At 42.9% G+C, this 17,901-nt stretch overlaps 2 protein-coding genes across 2 annotated transcripts in view; both read left to right on the top strand.

The window, feature by feature from the left end:
• Positions 1-2,208: 2,208 nt before the first annotated feature.
• Positions 2,209-8,108, top strand: LOC117481948 (myosin-13-like; the record flags this gene model as incomplete). Its single annotated transcript, XM_034129891.1, has 2 exons — positions 2,209-2,256; positions 4,854-8,108. Coding segments are annotated over 2 exons (3,303 nt in total), but the record flags the coding sequence as incomplete, so codon positions are not given.
• Positions 8,109-11,750: 3,642 nt separating this feature from the next.
• mtnr1aa (melatonin receptor 1A a) overlaps positions 11,751-17,901 on the top strand; it is a 36,080-nt gene continuing 29,929 nt past the window's right edge. The window contains exon 1 of the mRNA XM_034129237.1: positions 11,751-12,141. Within this exon, the coding sequence (XP_033985128.1) occupies positions 11,961-12,141 (181 nt within the window). The 5' untranslated portion in view covers positions 11,751-11,960. The remainder of the gene's footprint in view (positions 12,142-17,901) is intronic.

Here is a 17,901-nt window from a genome sequence, read left to right as displayed (position 1 = left end):
ATGCATGTTTTAGACCATTTAGTAGTTAGGTTAGGGTAAGAGTAGTTTAGTTTTTAGGGTTTTTGGTTAGTGTGAGGTATGTGTTTGGCCTGTAATGTTTCTGTACAAAAAGGTGATGCTGGGTTATAAAGGGTGGGTCATGCAGCAGAGCAGACCTCAAACTGCACCCACATTCCCTAAATAATGCATCATTGTAAGCATTAATATAAATAATAATGTTTGATTTACATATGCAGTTAACTACAACAGCTAAGGGGCCTTGTTATAACATGGATGCAAAATAGTGCCGATAGTGGGAACCAGAGCGAAGGCCACAGGGCCGTGGCGTGTCCCGGTCATCAGGGCAGGCAGTAGATTGACAGCGTGTCCCTCATCGATGCTGGCCCTTAATATCAGCAAACTGCTGCCATGGGAAGATCCCACACAGAGGCCTGGAGATTAGATGCCACCAGATTCTATAAATACGTCCACAAATATGTTCATTTTTCCTTACACAAAAAAAAAGAAGATAAAGTAGCTGTGTGAAACTTACCATATGTTTTAATTAGAATAATGATCATTGCCTTCATCATTGCCGTTAAAATGGTATGTCATAACATGAATGCTGTTTAATCAGTAAAAAGGACAACATTTTTACCAAAAACTGTAGATTACAGGGAATTTAAAAGTGTCTGCAGCTCATGAAGTAACTGAAAATGCACTTGTTCAGCTCATGCTGCTAAATGTTTCCACCATCAAGATAAAAGGAAATGATTGAACATTGGAAAGCTTTTTATTTCATTCAGCTGCTATAATTATTCATAAATTGTCCTTGATGTTGCTTCCCTCTATTTTACTCATATGTCATTCTGTAATCGGACACACTTAAGGGTGTGTGGTAAACATAACAAATGTTGAGTAGTGAGGTTATTATAGTTGAGGGACAGAAAGCAATTAAAAATGACAGTCTCCTCAGAATAAAAGCAATGCTTTCAAAGTACGGGCTAATCTCTGTATAAGGCACGCGCAAATCAGTAAAACATGAACATATGAAAGAGCTGAATGACCTCCGAAATATAAGTTCAAAAGTTGAAATACTGACAACTACATAGAGTACAAAAATGAAAGGTCAATTTTTAAATGAACAAGATTCATACACTACTATCATCCAGTTTAAAGGGGACCTATCATGCAAAATGCACTTTTGTACGTCTTTTATACATGAATATGTGTCCCCGGTGTTCCAGGGAACTCACCAAGTGTCAGAAAACACAACCCTCTCTATTTTCCTCCATACCCAAATCTCTAAAAAAGGGGCTGCAACGGATCTGATAAAAACTGATCCAGATTTGAACACTGTCCTGACGTCAGGACGGTGGCGCTACGGCTATTGGGCCAACTCCACCAATCAGGAGGAGACAACCACGGCATTGCCGTTCGAAAGCGCTGGAGACGCTGTAGTACATATGCCAGGCCTCTAGATGGTGCTGTTGCTCACAGAATCAACCCTTGCAAGAACAGAGCTAACATTTTTCAAATTGAGCGAAATGAGGCATGGCTAAAATGCATGATCTGTTTGGTATTTTGAAAAAAAAAAAGTATAAATATGCCTTATATAGGTATGGTCCTACACTATATTATTCAAATATAGCATGATAGGTCCACTTTAAGGCTTAATATATATAAAGATTTGGTTGCATAAAGCAAATAGGTCTGAGCTTTGTACAATTTACATGTGTGGCTTCTAACACGTTTAACTAAGCCTAAGCAGCTGAAGGTGTGATGTGAATAAAGTATGTAAGGCTTTTACAGGGACAGTCGAGGATACAGACAACACATAAACATCATCGTCTTTAATAATAAGACTTGAAACGTGTTAACTCTAATGTCATGACTACAGTGTGATTGAATAATTTAATAGGCATTAATAAATGAAAACATATTGACAATCCTATAGCTTATTGGGCAGGTATGTAATGAGTGTTGTAAATGACCTTTAAGGATAGAGTAATCGGTATCTGATGAGGGTCCACTCACCAACATGACAAATACTAACATAAAATACACATTCTGGTACTCTCTTGAGAAGAAAAATAAATAAATCTATTACTACACGACATATTTAAAAAAATGAATGCCATATTAGTTTTTTGTTACTTTGTTCTGAAAGCTGAACCTGCTGCTCCTCACAGAGAGAAGAGGGAAGAGGCTGTGTGGATAGGGTGGATAGCCCCCATTGTTCTGTGTGTCAAAATGAAAGACAGCCCACACACCTATCAATCATCAAACCGTGGGGTCTTATTTCATTACGTGTTGATTTCTATGAACATGTAATGTTGTATCGATGTATAGAGATGTACTACCGCAAAAGTATTCTCCGTCGGGACTTCCTGCAACGCCGTTATCGTGATTCTGATTGGCCAGAAGACATTATCAAAGATGTTCTATTGAGAAGACGATCACTACGTGACAAAAGTTTTCAAAACCGTTTCTAGTCTTCGGTATTCTTGTTTTTGGCGTGAGAATAGTTTGGGCAGCGTGAGAGCGTGAGATTGAGAGTGAAAGCGTGTGTCACACGCCAGATGCGTGAGCGTTGGCAACCCTGTGTTTGGACCATTTAACATTGAGTTACGTCGACATTGTGTTTTATGGCGAGTTTGTGTTTCCATGGCAACAGCCCTACTATGAGATGATCAGATTTGACGTAGAGCTGTTCAGGGCCGGAGCGTTATGCTGTGTTCACACCGGACGCGATGCGAATATTCGCTTCGCTCTAATCGCTCCTATCGCATCGCTCTAAACCAGGGGTCGGCAACCTTTTTGATATGAAGTGCCATTTAAAAAAAAAAAAATTATCAGCGTGCCAACGATCGAGAATTATCAACGGGGGGGGGGGGGGGGGGGGGGGGGGGGTGTTGAGGATGTTGAGGAGCTTGACGCTCGTGATCTATCAACAGGAGGGCGGGGGGGCCTCGCTGCGGGGAAGCAGTGTGTGGACCTGTCAGCGCAACTTACATGATACCGAATTTAACAAACACATTTAAATAATTGGTTTAAACGGCATAATAATAAGGACGATCGTCCGTTCTGTGATTCTCCAGAACACACATGTTATGATATTAGGGTCATGCAGAGTGAGATGAGATCGCTGTCCCTTTAAGAGAGAGAGAGAGGGGTGTGGCGTGTGCGTGTGAGTACGTTTCTGGAAGTGAAACGAGGCAGCAGAAAAACAGAGGTCTGTGATGTATTTTGTGAAACAGAAGAACAGCTAAATAAATGCAACGGCCTCTCAAGAAGAGCTCGCCTCTCTCCAGTCATTTAAGCTAAAGTGGGTTATTGAACCTGAAGCTCGTTGCTTCTGCCCTCCTCGACTAGGGTCTGGGAGCCGACAGGAAAGTTCAACACACAGATGGCCAGTCCGCCCCTTTGTAGCATATTATTTCAATGAGAGATGAGCAGATCGCCACTGGGCTTTCAACTAAAGACACACACAGCCACGCAAAAACTGCGACATTTGTAAAGCTCCTTATGGGTACTGCAATTTGTGAAGTGCTTTCTTCCGTGGTGAAACGATCAGCACTGCACCACGGAGGAAAGCGGCAGAAAGTCACCTGGAGTTAAAGAGAGCGGGGCTGCGTTGCGTGCATGGCTTCCTTCTGCAGGTAACGGGGAGACGCGCTCTGGCGGCGGTCTCGTTCAGGATCCGAAAATACAATTTAAATATTTTGCACTTATTCGACTTATTCCTAGTGTGCCACTGGCTACGGTGCCGCGTGCCAATGCTGGCACGCGTGCCAGGGGTTGCCGACCCCTGCTCTAAACGCTCGAGTTTCACCGCGGCTGCCAGCTGTGTTTACTCGCATCATTCAAACAAGACGCGCTGGCTCGGGAGCTACAACTACAACAACATGAACATATTTTACCGTGATTAAATTGTAATACACGTTTCTAAATGATGCCGAAGTAACAACATACTGATACCGGTTAGTAAAAACCATGAATTAATGCTTGACAAGTCTGCAGACAAGACGGCAGGCAAAACACCTTTTAAAATGCTTGTTTTCTGAATGAAGATCGGGTCGACCAGGCTAAGCTAACGTTGTATATGCTCATTCCACACTCATAACAACGGCCTACAGACATAAATAAACCAGCGACTGTATTCGCCATGACACAGACAGTCTGTGGTTTGTACTTGTTTAACTTTTGTCCAGTTTCTGAACAGATATGAGGAGCTGTGTGCTAACTGCTAACAGCTAACGGCTGATGTTTTCTGGTTGAACGTCAGTGACGGCAGGCTGAGATCCTCACCGCTGATTGGCTTCCGCGAGAACGCGTCATGTGAATTTGACGCTCGAGTTGAAAAAATTGAACTCGAGCGTTTGACGCGGCACCGTTTAATCGCCTCAATCGCGTGATTCGCGCCGCGTCCACCGCTTAATGCTCGCCGTCGGAGCAAATTCGCGTCTGCCCGCGTCTCTGCATTGACTTTACATGTAATCGCGCCGCCCCCAAACATCGCATCCCGTCCGGTGTGAACTATTAACTATCATGTGACGTTTGGTGCCGTACTTTTGACTTGTGACAACATTGTATTTTATGGCGAGTTTGTGTTTCCATGGCAACACCATACAACCAAACTATTTCAGTGACATCACGTATGACATCTCTGGAATGACATCCTCACATACTAGAGTGATGACATCATAGTTCGCCTTGATCTCCTATGACGGAACTCTCATCAAGGCCATTGATGATGTCATGATGATGTCACTGGATAGGGAAGGCAGATAGCAAGGACTCTCATCTGAATTCATTCTTCACTCCAGCGGTAAGTGGTAAGACGCATTCAGACAACCTTTACAGTCTTCTAGACAGAACACTTCTTCCAAAGAAAAATAGATTATTTTACCTACGCACAACACAAGTCTACAGACTGTGCCATGGATAGAAGAAGCACCCAGAACAACAGGGGAAACCCCAGACCATTTAACCATGCAGCTGAAGCTGATCGAGCTTACAGGCAGATCCACTGCAGAAATGGCCAGATACACAACCTTAATGAGGGTCGCGGTGCCTTTGAGGAGGAGAGGGTGAGATTCTTCCACAGCATGCGCATAGAAAAAGACAGGGTCAAACATCTTGAGGAGCTCGTGCGTTCCAGGGACTCAGGGTTTCACCAAGAGCATAAAAGGCAATTTGACACCATCAAAGCGCGTGAGGCAGAAATCTCTCGTCTGTATGAGAATATGAAAGCTGCAGAAAGCCAACACAAGCAGCAGCTGGACCAAATTGTTGCAAGGTATGAGGCAGAGAAAATTGAGCTCTCCGACCAGAGCAACCAGGTGACAACTGACAGCCAGAACAATGATGGTCCTCTGCAGTTGGACGCAAAGACCACACAACTGCTGATGAGAAAAGGGGATGAACTCTTCGACTGTGTGACAGTCTTGGAGGATAAAAACAGCGCTCTGGAGGAGAAGATGGAAGCTGCAGAGCGTCAACACAAGCAGCAGCTGGACGAGAAGGTGGCATGGTATGAGGCACAGCAACAGAAGCTCTCAGACCAGAACGACGAGACCAACCTGGTGACCTTAAACCTGCTGCAGAGAAGAGAGGAAGAACTCCTTCAGTGCGAGGAAAGGTTCACCAAGAACCTGGACGAAAAAAATCACACCTGGGAGAGTGAGAAGCAACAGATGGAGACAACAATAAAAGAGGTGACTCAGGAAAAGAACGACCTGGCCAAGGAAAACCAGAGCCGGGAGACTGAGTTCAAACAGGTGGAGGCTAAATTAAAGCGCATGGAGAAGGAGAAAGATCACCAGGCCGAGAAAAACCTGAGCTGGGAGACGGATGTCAAACAGCTGAAAGACGAGATGAGAGAGCATGAGGAGATGTTCTCCAAAGACCTGGCCCAGAACCAAGAGAGCTGGGAAACCAAGGTTAATTTGGTGGAGACCAAATTAAAGGAGGTGACTCAGGAGAAGGACGACCTGGCTCAGAAACACCAAAGCAGGGAGAGTGATTTGAAAGAGGTTCAGGCAAAGTTAAAAATGGTTGAGGATGAGAAAAAGGACTCGGCCAAGAAGAACCAGAGCTGGGAGTTAGATGTCAAACTGAAGGAGAGGCAAGTCAAGCAGTTGAAGAACGATTTGGATGAGCAGAAGAAGATGTTCTCCAAAGACCTGGCCCAGAACCAAGAGAGCTGGGAAACCAAGGTTAATTTGGTGGAGACCAAATTAAAGGAGGTGACTCAGGAGAAGGACGACCTGGCTCAGAAACACCAGAGCAGGGAGAGCGATTTGAAAGAGGTTCAGGCAAAGTTAAAAATGGTTGAGGATGAGAAAAAGGACTCGGCCAAGAAGAACCAGAGCTGGGAGTTAGATGTCAAACTGAAGGAGAGGCAAGTCAAGCAGTTGAAGAACGATTTGGATGAGCAGAAGAAGATGTTCTCCAAAGACCTGGCCCAGAACCAAGAGAGCTGGGAAACCAAGGTTAATTTGGTGGAGACCAAATTAAAGGAGGTGACTCAGGAGAAGGACGACCTGGCTCAGAAACACCAGAGCAGGGAGAGCGATTTGAAAGAGGTTCAGGCAAAGTTAAAAATGGTTGAGGATGAGAAAAAGGACTCGGCCAAGAAGAACCAGAGCTGGGAGTTAGATGTCAAACTGAAGGAGAGGCAAGTCAAGCAGTTGAAGAACGATTTGGATGAGCAGAAGAAGATGTTCTCCAAAGACCTGGCCCAGAACCAAGAGAGCTGGGAAACCAAGGTTAATTTGGTGGAGACCAAATTAAAGGAGGTGACTCAGGAGAAGGACGACCTGGCTCAGAAACACCAGAGCAGGGAGAGCGATTTGAAAGAGGTTCAGGCAAAGTTAAAAATGGTTGAGGATGAGAAAAAGGACTCGGCCAAGAAGAACCAGAGCTGGGAGTTAGATGTCAAACTGAAGGAGAGGCAAGTCAAGCAGTTGAAGAACGATTTGGATGAGCAGAAGAAGATGTTCTCCAAAGACCTGGCCCAGAACCAAGAGAGCTGGGAAACCAAGGTTAATTTGGTGGAGACCAAATTAAAGGAGGTGACTCAGGAGAAGGACGACCTGGCTCAGAAACACCAGAGCAGGGAGAGCGATTTGAAAGAGGTTCAGGCAAAGTTAAAAATGGTTGAGGATGAGAAAAAGGACTCGGCCAAGAAGAACCAGAGCTGGGAGTTAGATGTCAAACTGAAGGAGAGGCAAGTCAAGCAGTTGAAGAACGATTTGGATGAGCAGAAGAAGATGTTCTCCAAAGACCTGGCCCAGAACCAAGAGAGCTGGGAAACCAAGGTTAATTTGGTGGAGACCAAATTAAAGGAGGTGACTCAGGAGAAGGATGACCTGGCTCAGAAACACCAGAGCAGGGAGAGCGATTTGAAAGAGGTTCAGGCAAAGTTAAAAATGGTTGAGGATGAGAAAAAGGACTCGGCCAAGAAGAACCAGAGCTGGGAGTTATATGTCAAACTGAAGGAGAGGCAAGTCAAGCAGTTGAAGAACGATTTGGATGAGCAGAAGAAGATGTTCTCCAAAGACCTGGCCCAGAACCAAGAGAGCTGGGAAACCAAGGTTAATTTGGTGGAGACCAAATTAAAGGAGGTGACTCAGGAGAAGGACGACCTGGCCAAGAAACACCAGAGCATGGAGACGGAAGTCAAACTGTTGGAGACAAAAGTCAAACAGTTGGAGGAGGAAATTAATGAGCAGAAGGAGATGTTCTCCAAAGACCTGGCCCAGAAACACCACAGCTGGGAGACCAAGGTTAATTTGACGGAGACACAACTGAAACAGGTAGAGGAGCAGAGGGACAAGCTGGCTCAGAAATGTCTGACTTGGGCAACGACTGAGAAAAAGATGGAGGAGGAAAAGAAACTTGTGGAAGACCTCTGTCTTCACATGAAGCACAAGAGGAGAGGTTTCTTCTCTCGCAGGATTGAGACTGAGGATAGAGATGTCGTCTTGCAGAAAATGCTAAGCAAGATGCAAGAGAAGGAGATGAGGAAGAAATCAAAGAGGGGGGAACCTGAGGCGAGAAACTCCTCCTCAGAGGAGACGGAGAAGGCTGCTGGTGATTCAGCTCCTGCTGGACAACAGTAACTCCCTCCCTCCAGCCCCTACTTCCCTCCTCCATTTCCCCTCACCTCCTTCCTCCTACCTCACCCCCCTCCTCCTACCTCCCTTCACTTTTTGCTCAGATAAGGTTTTCTCCTGGTATCAGGTTTTCCTGCAATCCATATTCATAGTTGAATAAGGATTAAATAAAACATCAACACTAAGTCCCTCCTCTATTTAACCCCTATAATGTATTATTATTGTTATTTACCTCACCTCCTTCCTCCCCCCTCTCCCTCCCTCACCTCACTCCCCCTATAATGTATTATTATTGTTATTTACCTCACCTCCTTCATCCCCCCTCTCCCTCCCTCACCTCACTCCCATATAATGTATTATTATTGTTATTTACCTCACCTCCTTCCTCCCCCCTCACTCCACCCCAAACTCCATAATACAATTAGGATTAAAATGACTTGATTTAAAAATAAAATACAAAATCAAATCTAATTTGTTTAAGTGTGTGCCTCACTGTGTAAACATATACAGTATACATTCTTAACTGTATCACATTTTGGTTTCTAAAGTACTTCTATGTATTGTATGTTTATTTAATCAACACTTTCATAAATAAAACAACCCATGGTATGAAATGGAAAATTGTGTTTTTATATTTGTCTCACTGTACACGTTCAATTCCATTATATATATTTATAATCTGTTCATTTCATACAAGCTGGTCAAAGGGGACATTACTACTCCAAATGTTGAGGTGAAGAGCAGAAAATGTAATTTTCTTGACAGAAACATGGTGTCACTCACCTCAGAGTATAATAACAAGAGAACATTGATATATGCCTTAGCTGATGTGCTTTTAATTCAACGACAATAAAAATGCATAATTATTATCTGCAAAACGTTGGTGAAATCCTACCTTTATTCACAAATAACCCTCTCTGTAAAATCCTAAATTGTAGGATAGTTTGGCCATTAAAATGCTATTTGATTAGATTTCTACCAGTTTCAACCCAGTCTCACGGCATTTCGTGTTATTAGTCACGAAATTAATTTAATCTATTGATTCGTGTTCACCAACACGATTTTCACATTTTTTTCGTGTCACACAGAACGATTTTAAATGCAATGTATTTCTATTGGTAGTATGTTTCGTGCCTGCAACACGTCTTTTTGTCCGGTCGGGTCTTGGAAGACCAGAAGCTGTGTGGTTCATAAAAACATGTTCTTACTCAATATCTTACCCTAAGCCTAACCCTATCCCTTTTATTTTAAATTGTATAATGTCTGAGTTTTTTTGCCGTCAGTGAGGAAAAGAAATGGCTCAGAGCCTCAGAATACTGACATCTGTATTTTATGTCATCTTTTTTTCCTTCTAATTTGTTATTATTTGGTGCAGGCACGAAACATACTACCAATATAAATACATTGCTTCTAAAATCGTTCTGTGTCAGAATACTTAAATCTGTATTTTTTTAAATGTCTTTTTCCTTCTAATTTGTTATTATTTACATTGCTTTTAAAATCGTTCTGTGTGACACGAAAAAAATGGCGAAATCGTGTTGGTGAACACGAATCAATAGATTAATTTCGTGACTATAACACGAAATGCCGTGAGACTGTGTTGGAATATGTGTCCCCGGTGTTCCAGGGAACTCACCAAGTGTCAGAAAACACAACCCTCTCTATTTTCCTCCATACCCAAATCTCTAAAAAAGGGGCTGCAACAGATCTGATAAAAACTGATCCAGATTTGAACACTGTCCTGACGTCAGGACAGTGGCGCTACGGCTATTGGGCCAACTCCACCAATCAGGAAGAGACAGCCACGGCCATTGCCGTTCGAAAGCGCTGGAGACGCTGTAGTACATATGCCAGGCCTGTAGGTGGTGCTGTTCTCACAGAATCAGCCCTTGCTAAAACAGAGCTAAACAAGTGCAAATTGAGCGAAATGAGGCATGGCTAAAATGCATGATCTGTTTGGTATTTTGAAAAAAAAAAAGTATAAATATGCCTTATATAGGTATGGTCCTACACTATATTATTATAATATAGCATGATAGGTCCACTTTAACCTATCCTAAGGGAGTGCTTGTTCTTCCGTCTGTCTGTCTGTGTCTGTGTATTCTCATGTTCCGATTAACCCAGCCAAATTGTTCTTGTTTTGTGTCTATATCTACGCCGGGATCCGGAGTCGAGGCTGATCCTCTTGCTGTGGTCCTGTGCCCTGGATCCTCTATCCTGAGTTCTGGATTAAGTCGTGGACTTCGGGTCGTGGCTGAGCCTGTCTCTGCGGTCCTGCCTGGGTCTCGTCATGCTGCTTCCCTGATGGCTCCCACAGGATTGTTGTTGACATCTTCGTGGATTCATCTTCTTATTATAGTCACATGCATTTCCTAACATTCGGTCTACCTACGCTGTAAAATGTATTATCTCTTCGATTTACACACGGCATCTATTGCACTTCTGTCCATCCTGGGAGAGGGATCCCTCCTCTGTTGCTCTCCCCGAGGTTTCTCCCATTTTTCCCTTTGAAATGTGGGTTTTTCTCTGGAAGTTTTTCCTTGTACGATGTGAGGGTCTAAGGACAGAGGGTGTCGTTTTTCTCATACTGATATTCAGAACAAACTGTGCTGTTGTATTTGCTGTAAAGTGTCTTTACTGTAGGGTATTTTTATTATATGTACAGCACTTTGGCTCGACCTTTTTTTATCTTGTGAGATACAGGAAGTATACTTTATTAAGAAATACTTTATTAATCCCACTTGGGGTCATTTAATGTATCGCTTTGTTGTTATTTCCATTACACACACGCGCGCATGCACCCAAACAAACACACATACTACGCACACATGCACGCACACACATAGAAAATAAACATAGCATCAGTTATATCGAGATTTTGTGTGATGGGTCGTGCCACATACTCCAAGTAGTTAGGGGTTCAGAGATTTCTCAAGGGCATCTCGACCACCTCCCCGTTCCCAAGCCAAGTCCTTGCAGACTGAGCTACAGCATGACCTTCTCAATAACACTTCCTCTTTAGACCTCTAAAACGTACTCAAATAATCTCTCTTTGGCTGACTTTCAACCGTAGCCCATAGCATTTCTTTGCAGATGATGGTTTGCAAGAAGAGAAAACCAGAAGGGATGAAAAGCTGTTATCATAATAATGACAGGGGACACATTTGAAGGAATGATGACGGGGGTGTTGGGTTGGGCTCTGTCAGATGGACTCCACAGATACAGATGGGTAGATAACTCAGTCTCTCTAAATGATGATATTTCTGCAGTACCTTCACATTTACAGGTTTAAATAAAACCTTCAATTACTTTTTTTAACATTTTGCAATGTCACTTTTATGAGACAATTATGAATAGGCTGCAGACGTTTTAAAGTAATTTATTTCTTTACATATAAATTACTTTATTATTATTTCAACATGATCTTTCAAATGATAACAAAGGTGTGCTGAGATGAATCAATTGAATAGGACGCTTCCCGGGCAATTCAACTTTTGTTCCACCAGGCGTCAGTATTTCTCCCTCTAAGTAAAACCGCTGCTCTCCGATCTGTTCAATCACATGCTGGGAAGGTTTGAAGTTGCTGCTTCTTGTCACACATGCGGACCAACAGGGTTGATGGCACAAGGGCACAGAAGTGACACCGAGGCGAGCAGAGTGACGGGGAGACGACCGGAGCTGATCCACGGCGGCTGGGAGAAGTCCACACAGGGGGAGAAAGAGGAGGAGAAGCGCGCGTGGAAAGGATGAAGATGAAAACCACGGGAGGCAAAAGTCTCCCAACACTGGCGTCTCCGATATCCAATCTTTAGGAGAGTTGAATTTGGACCGGTTGAGAAACTTCTGCCACGGTGTACAATGTTTATGAATGAGTCTCAACTGAACAGCTCCTCGCGAGACCCTGACTCCGTCCTGGACCGGCCACCGTGGGTTACAACTACTTTGGGGTGCTTTCTCATCTTCACCATCGTTGTTGACATCCTGGGCAACCTCTTGGTCATCTTCTCCGTGTATCGCAACAAGAAGCTGAGGAACGCAGGTGAGTCAAGGTCAGGGGGGAAGTGTGCGCGTGCGGATACCGAGTGGCCACGCGTGAGTACACTGAGCTGCGTTAAAAACAAAACAAAAAGTCTGTCACAATTTGTGAAGTGACGAGAGTCCCGTTTAGGTGGAGAAATATGCTAAACTTTATAGTTTTAATAACCAAAAAGCGTTTCAGACAAGTTGTTTGTTAGGCGCTGTGTTATTGGAGATGAGGAATTGTAAACGGATGTCCATTTTTGTTTTCATTCATCACAAATCCGAGCCACCGTGAAGATGCGTGTGCTAGCGATATAATGCAACCTTGTCAACAACATCACTCACAGAGGGAGGTTATTGTCTTTTTTATTTTATTTCCATCTGTTCTATCACTTTAATAGTACTACATATATTTATTAATGTGCTCTGAAATATACTAATCACGGTGCAGTATGGCTGATTGTTACGGACAGTTAAAAGTGACATTGTCCTAGTTTTAGCCTACATTTGAGGCAGACATAATGTCACTGACCTACACCCAGTTTGCGGGAAGCTAAGCAGGCTCATATGGGGGAAGCGAAGAGAAACATTATAGCGATTATTGACACAATCTGAAACCACGGGGAAAGCCCCACGCTCATCCCTGCTCTGCTTCTATGAATGCTTCCCGGGGCTTACCCACTATCGATGTTACTCCAGCCAGCCAGGAGATTTAATTTAATAATGATAATGAAACGGAATTGTTCAATGTATTACTAGGTCAATGATTAAACGAGTGCCTTGTGTGTGTGTTAACGCACAACACTTCACTGTGGATGTAATTAAGATATGGGTTTTGGATTAAATTGTATGCCCCCCAGTTCGCTCAGTGAAAGTGGTAACACGCTCATAATGAAACAGTCAGAGGGCAGTGAGCTGCTGGGAAAACCCAAGAGGCTCCTGTCATGGTCAGGTATTTACAGCTGACTGACTGATTCACATAACATGTCTGTCATCATTTGGAGGCTGTAGTAGGGTGATTTGCTAAATACACTCCTGACATTAACATTTGGCTCTGCATTGTTAAGGTCAGAAGAGATTTCCATCATGCGGAGCCAGTGGGGAATATTACAAGCATATGATTGCCTCTTACTGATATTTAAAAAAGCTCCCATTGCTTTACAATTTTCATTATTGATAAAACACACATGCAACTCTGCAATAGTCGCCCTGGATGTATAGGTATTTTTAATGGAGCTGCTCACAAAATACTAGCCAAGCATGTTTAAATAGTGAGTCTCTGGAATTAAACATGCCTGTGTGATTGACATGGTAATGCATGATAAATAAAACAAATTAAACAACATATGGGACACAAGGAGAGATATAGAAAACGTAATCTACATCTTAGACGTAAGGAAGTTATAACACAGCAGAAGCAGGTGTTTAATGAATCTTGTAAAGTTTTACTAATCACTATTTATTTAATAAGCCTATTAAATGTAATTTTTTCCATGGCGGATTCAGAAAAGTTCCACATTTGAGGATCAAAAGGAGGTGATGAAAATACTTTACTCACTTTAATCGTATTTCCAAAAACGATCCTAGAATTCTAACAAATGCTATGCAGCCTGATGACGTCGTGCCTCAAGTTCATGCCTTTGAACTCATTTGCTACTTTCTGTTTCTGAAGTCATGCCTAACTTAAGGCTCTTAGAATTTTCTGTTCAACAAGACATTGGCAAATTGTATGCAAGTTGGCAGACATATTGATTGATATCAAAACTTTCCGTTCATCACTATTGGAATGTTTTGATGGTGATCGGGCAGGTACTGTTTGCTTTAGTTGCCCTTGTATGTGGGAATTTGATGCCACACCTGATTGTTTGACACACAGCCATACATTGGACTGATCACCAATATTTACTTTCAGGAGCCAGTTTATTGCAATATTTTCTGTCCACAATGGATTCAATTACCCATATTTGAATAATCTCCTCCATGAAAATACTAGTGGGCAGATATGTTCTTGGCATGAACTAAACGTTTTAGAAATTGCACAGCAGTCAAACAACAAGGGGATAATTAAAAAAAGCGAGTAAGGAAATAAACTCAGTGGAGAACCTGGCAAACGTTGTGATGACATATTGCCGACGGCAGCAGCACCGCTTTCTATGCATGGCCAAAGCTTTCAAAAATGTGTAAAAAAAATGGCCAGCAAGCAAGTGAGCATGAAGCCAACAACACATGGTGAGGTGTTTGTGCTGCATGGCTGGGTACAAAAATCAGCACTGTAGCTCAACTCAATGCCAACAAAAACTAATTAAATGTAGCTGTTTTTTTGTAGATAGCATTTATTTTAAATTCATGCCAAGGAAAAATGAAAGATTCCAACAAGGAATGGACTCTCTTATTTATAAAGCTCAAAAGTTATCTCAGGGCATGTTTACATTATAGCAGGTTTAGACTGTACTCCATACTATTTATAGAGAAACAATTCCCACCATGAAAGTGGTAAGGAAACACTTCCTGACAGAAGATGGTCTGGTAGCCTTCTGTGCATACCAACTTAACGCACTGCATTGTTTTTCATCCTTTAGATTGTGTCATTTTCATTTTTTTGGTACCATTGTATACCACAGCTATATTATATATGCCGAAGAAGACAATGTGCTGATCCGGCACACTAAGAAAAGGGGTAAATATATACATTTTTAAGCAGAGTGGCGAAGTGACAAATCTGAGCAGTCCCTATAGCGTCCCCTTTTAAAGGTTGGATGTCAGCAGTCTTGACAGTGCTATGGCAACCGGCTCTTTTCAATCCACAGGGTTTGTGAATGAGAACAAACGAGACGTACAAGATGAGAAAACACATTTTGTGTGCATCACATCATCGGTTTCCTTTTTACTAATTGTTCTCAAGGTAGAAAACCTCCCATGTAAACAGCAGGAGGTTTTTATTTATTTTTATTTTTTATTTAACCTTTATTTAACCAGATAAAAACATTGAGATAAAATCTCATTTTCAATGCTGACCTGGCCAAGAAGGCAGCAACGTTACACATAACAACACAAACATATAAAATACAGAGAACATAACTAAGAAAACAAAAGACGAAAAAGCAGTCACTACATTGTGCACATTAGGACAGTAAGAAAAGTACGCTACTTGTTACTGCAAGAGCAGCTGGTGGTGAGGACTTCAGACAACTTCAATTTAAAACATGCTATAGAGACAAGTGCCATCAGTTTTAGACTTGATTGAAGGTCATTCCAAGACCAAGGACCATAATAAGAAAGACTCCTTTTTCCAGCCTCAGTCCGCACAGTAGGTACCTGGAACCGTATCCAGGCACTGGATCTGAGGATGTAAGGCGTAGGCTCCACGAGGACGAAAACGGGTTGAATCCGCATATTTCTCATGCGTATAGCCCTTTAAGCTCGACGACGCCGTAACAGAAACGTAGAAACAGACCCCGCAAACGACAACGGGTCCAAAGGTGGATAGATCTGGGAACGGAGCGCTCTGGGGGGTCCAACGGGGCCGTGGGGTCGCCTATACGGTCATGCGTTTCATAGCCCCGCCTCTCCCCACCTCTGCTGCTCACCCCCGCAAAGGTACACTGCACACTGAATTCAGATTATTTATCTTTATCTCGATATGAACATAAACGCGAGTGAAGTCTAATCTGACAGGACGGAGACAATTGCAGAATTCCTCCACGGGATGCCATTGTCATTGTACATCACTCAACGCGAAATACACACACTCAGTACATAGCTAGACCCAATAATTTGCGGGCCAGGAGTTTGCGGGCACAGCTGTGTGTGTGTGTGTGTGTGTGTGTGTGTGTGTGTGTGTGTGTGTGTGTGTGTGTGTGTGTGTGTATTTCGCGGTTTGCTAAATGTTTTGTGCGTGTGTGTTTATGTTGACAAGGAGGTTTAATAACTGTGTGCTACACAAAACGTGCAGTCAGTTTCATTTTCATCGCCGTTCGTACTGTAGTAGAGTTATCAGGGTATTTTTATTTTAACTCTCGTCCCAAATTCGTCCCAAGATTATTTTTTATCCTCCCCGACCCTATTTTTTTCGGCCCCGGGACGACGGGACGTCCTTAAGCTCGAGCCCTGCCTCCGGCTGTGAAGCAGCCACACACTTCAAGTCAGATCACCACCCTTAGCTATTTTAATTACCTCTCAAACTACCTAAACTAGTTATAAATATGTTTATTTTTACTGTCGGGTTTACTTACTGGATCAGCTGCTGCATGAGGAAGCATGAAGATTTAAACTTTAACACACATTGACCGGCGAAAAACTCTGCGCGGTTCCCTCCGCCCCCACCGCGGAGAATAAACAGAAGTGCAGCCATGACAACCATTCTTCTTCGCTGCTTTTGTGGAGGAAGTTGCTGCTTTTGTGGAGGAAGTTACAGCGCCACGTACAGGTTCGGCATATGTACTGCAGCTTTTCCAGCGGTTGAATGTAAACGGAGCCGTCTCGTGGAGCTTGACACAATCCGGTGTATATTGCGTGTGGTCGGAAGGTTTTTTGCGGTTGCGTTTGCGTTACTCCGATGCGTTTTGCCGTATTTGTCCTCGTGGAGCCGGGGCCTAAGAGTCGCAAACTGGGGCAAATCTGACACATATGTAGAGTGGAAGGTTTAAACAGACCTTCTGCCAGACAAAGACAGGCCTCAGTGTGCTGATCCCTTGTATTCAGAGCTCCGTCTGTTTCGAAGTGTGTTGAGTTTATTAAGCCTCGTTTGACTTGGCTGACAGTGGTATTTCTCATTTCAGCTCTGTTATTAGTTACGGTATTGATGCTCTCAGAGTTATTATTATATTTGGAGGTACTTATGAAAGATTAAGTGTTATTTTGCATGTGTGTCCTATTTAAATTAGGATTTTAAACATATCCATTTGCTTTGTCGGTAGATTCCAAAAGGGAATTGTCTAATAATGAAAATCCCTTCGTCACACATATGATGTTGATTCCTCAGCATCCTGTTTTATTTTCACGAAGTAAGTCTTGTTTTGCGAGAAACTGTAATCCCTACACTCGGCTTTTATCAGGGAAACAATGTTGCGTTCCATTTGTTATGCCAGGAAAGACTCATTTCCCTTTTGGATACATATTTTTGTATTAAATTAAAAAAGTTGATTTAAGGTCACTTTGTCAGGTTGGTGGAAACGTTTTTTGTTTTGCTTTACTGACATGACTCAGATCTGAAATATATGGCCATGTCTTTGTTATTCTTTCCCCGTCCTGTACTCTCTGAAACTGTGTGTTCCCTGTAGGGTAAACACTATTTCAAAAATGTTCATAATTTTTTCCAAAATAACAATTTAGGAACACTGAGAAAACTCATATTTAAATGTAAAGGTTGCAGGCTTGGTGGAGCTTCACAGCGTAACGTACCCTCTGCCAGCAGCATCAGTCCCATGTGGCTGTATCCCACCTCTGATGACAGGGATGCCTCGTTGTGATCCCTGCTGTGCTCCCCCACTGGCTCACATCTCCACAGTTACCCTGCAGTTTAGTACCAACTGTGGCGAGGAAGTTTGACTGCTCTTATTTTAAGAGCTCAATTAGTTGTGAAGTTCACTTTGTTTGCCACATCATGATCAAAGCCCTCGTAGCTTTCAGTAAGATGAATGTGTTTAGTGTAAAAGAGAAATATGTGCAGAGCTTGACGTGGACGTTTCTTTTCCTTCATCTTCAGAGAAATTGTTGTCCAAGTTTTGATCCTGGAGATTTCAGTTCTGGTTGATTGGATGCCAGTTGAGAGCTTTTCTAT

The sequence above is a fragment of the Trematomus bernacchii genome, unplaced genomic scaffold (assembly GCF_902827165.1).
Source record: "Trematomus bernacchii unplaced genomic scaffold, fTreBer1.1, whole genome shotgun sequence".
In the NCBI taxonomy this organism is placed as follows: Eukaryota; Metazoa; Chordata; class Actinopteri; order Perciformes; family Nototheniidae; genus Trematomus; species Trematomus bernacchii.
The sequence above is the reverse complement of the archived record's forward strand: the minus strand, read 5'-3'. Positions and strand labels throughout refer to the sequence as shown.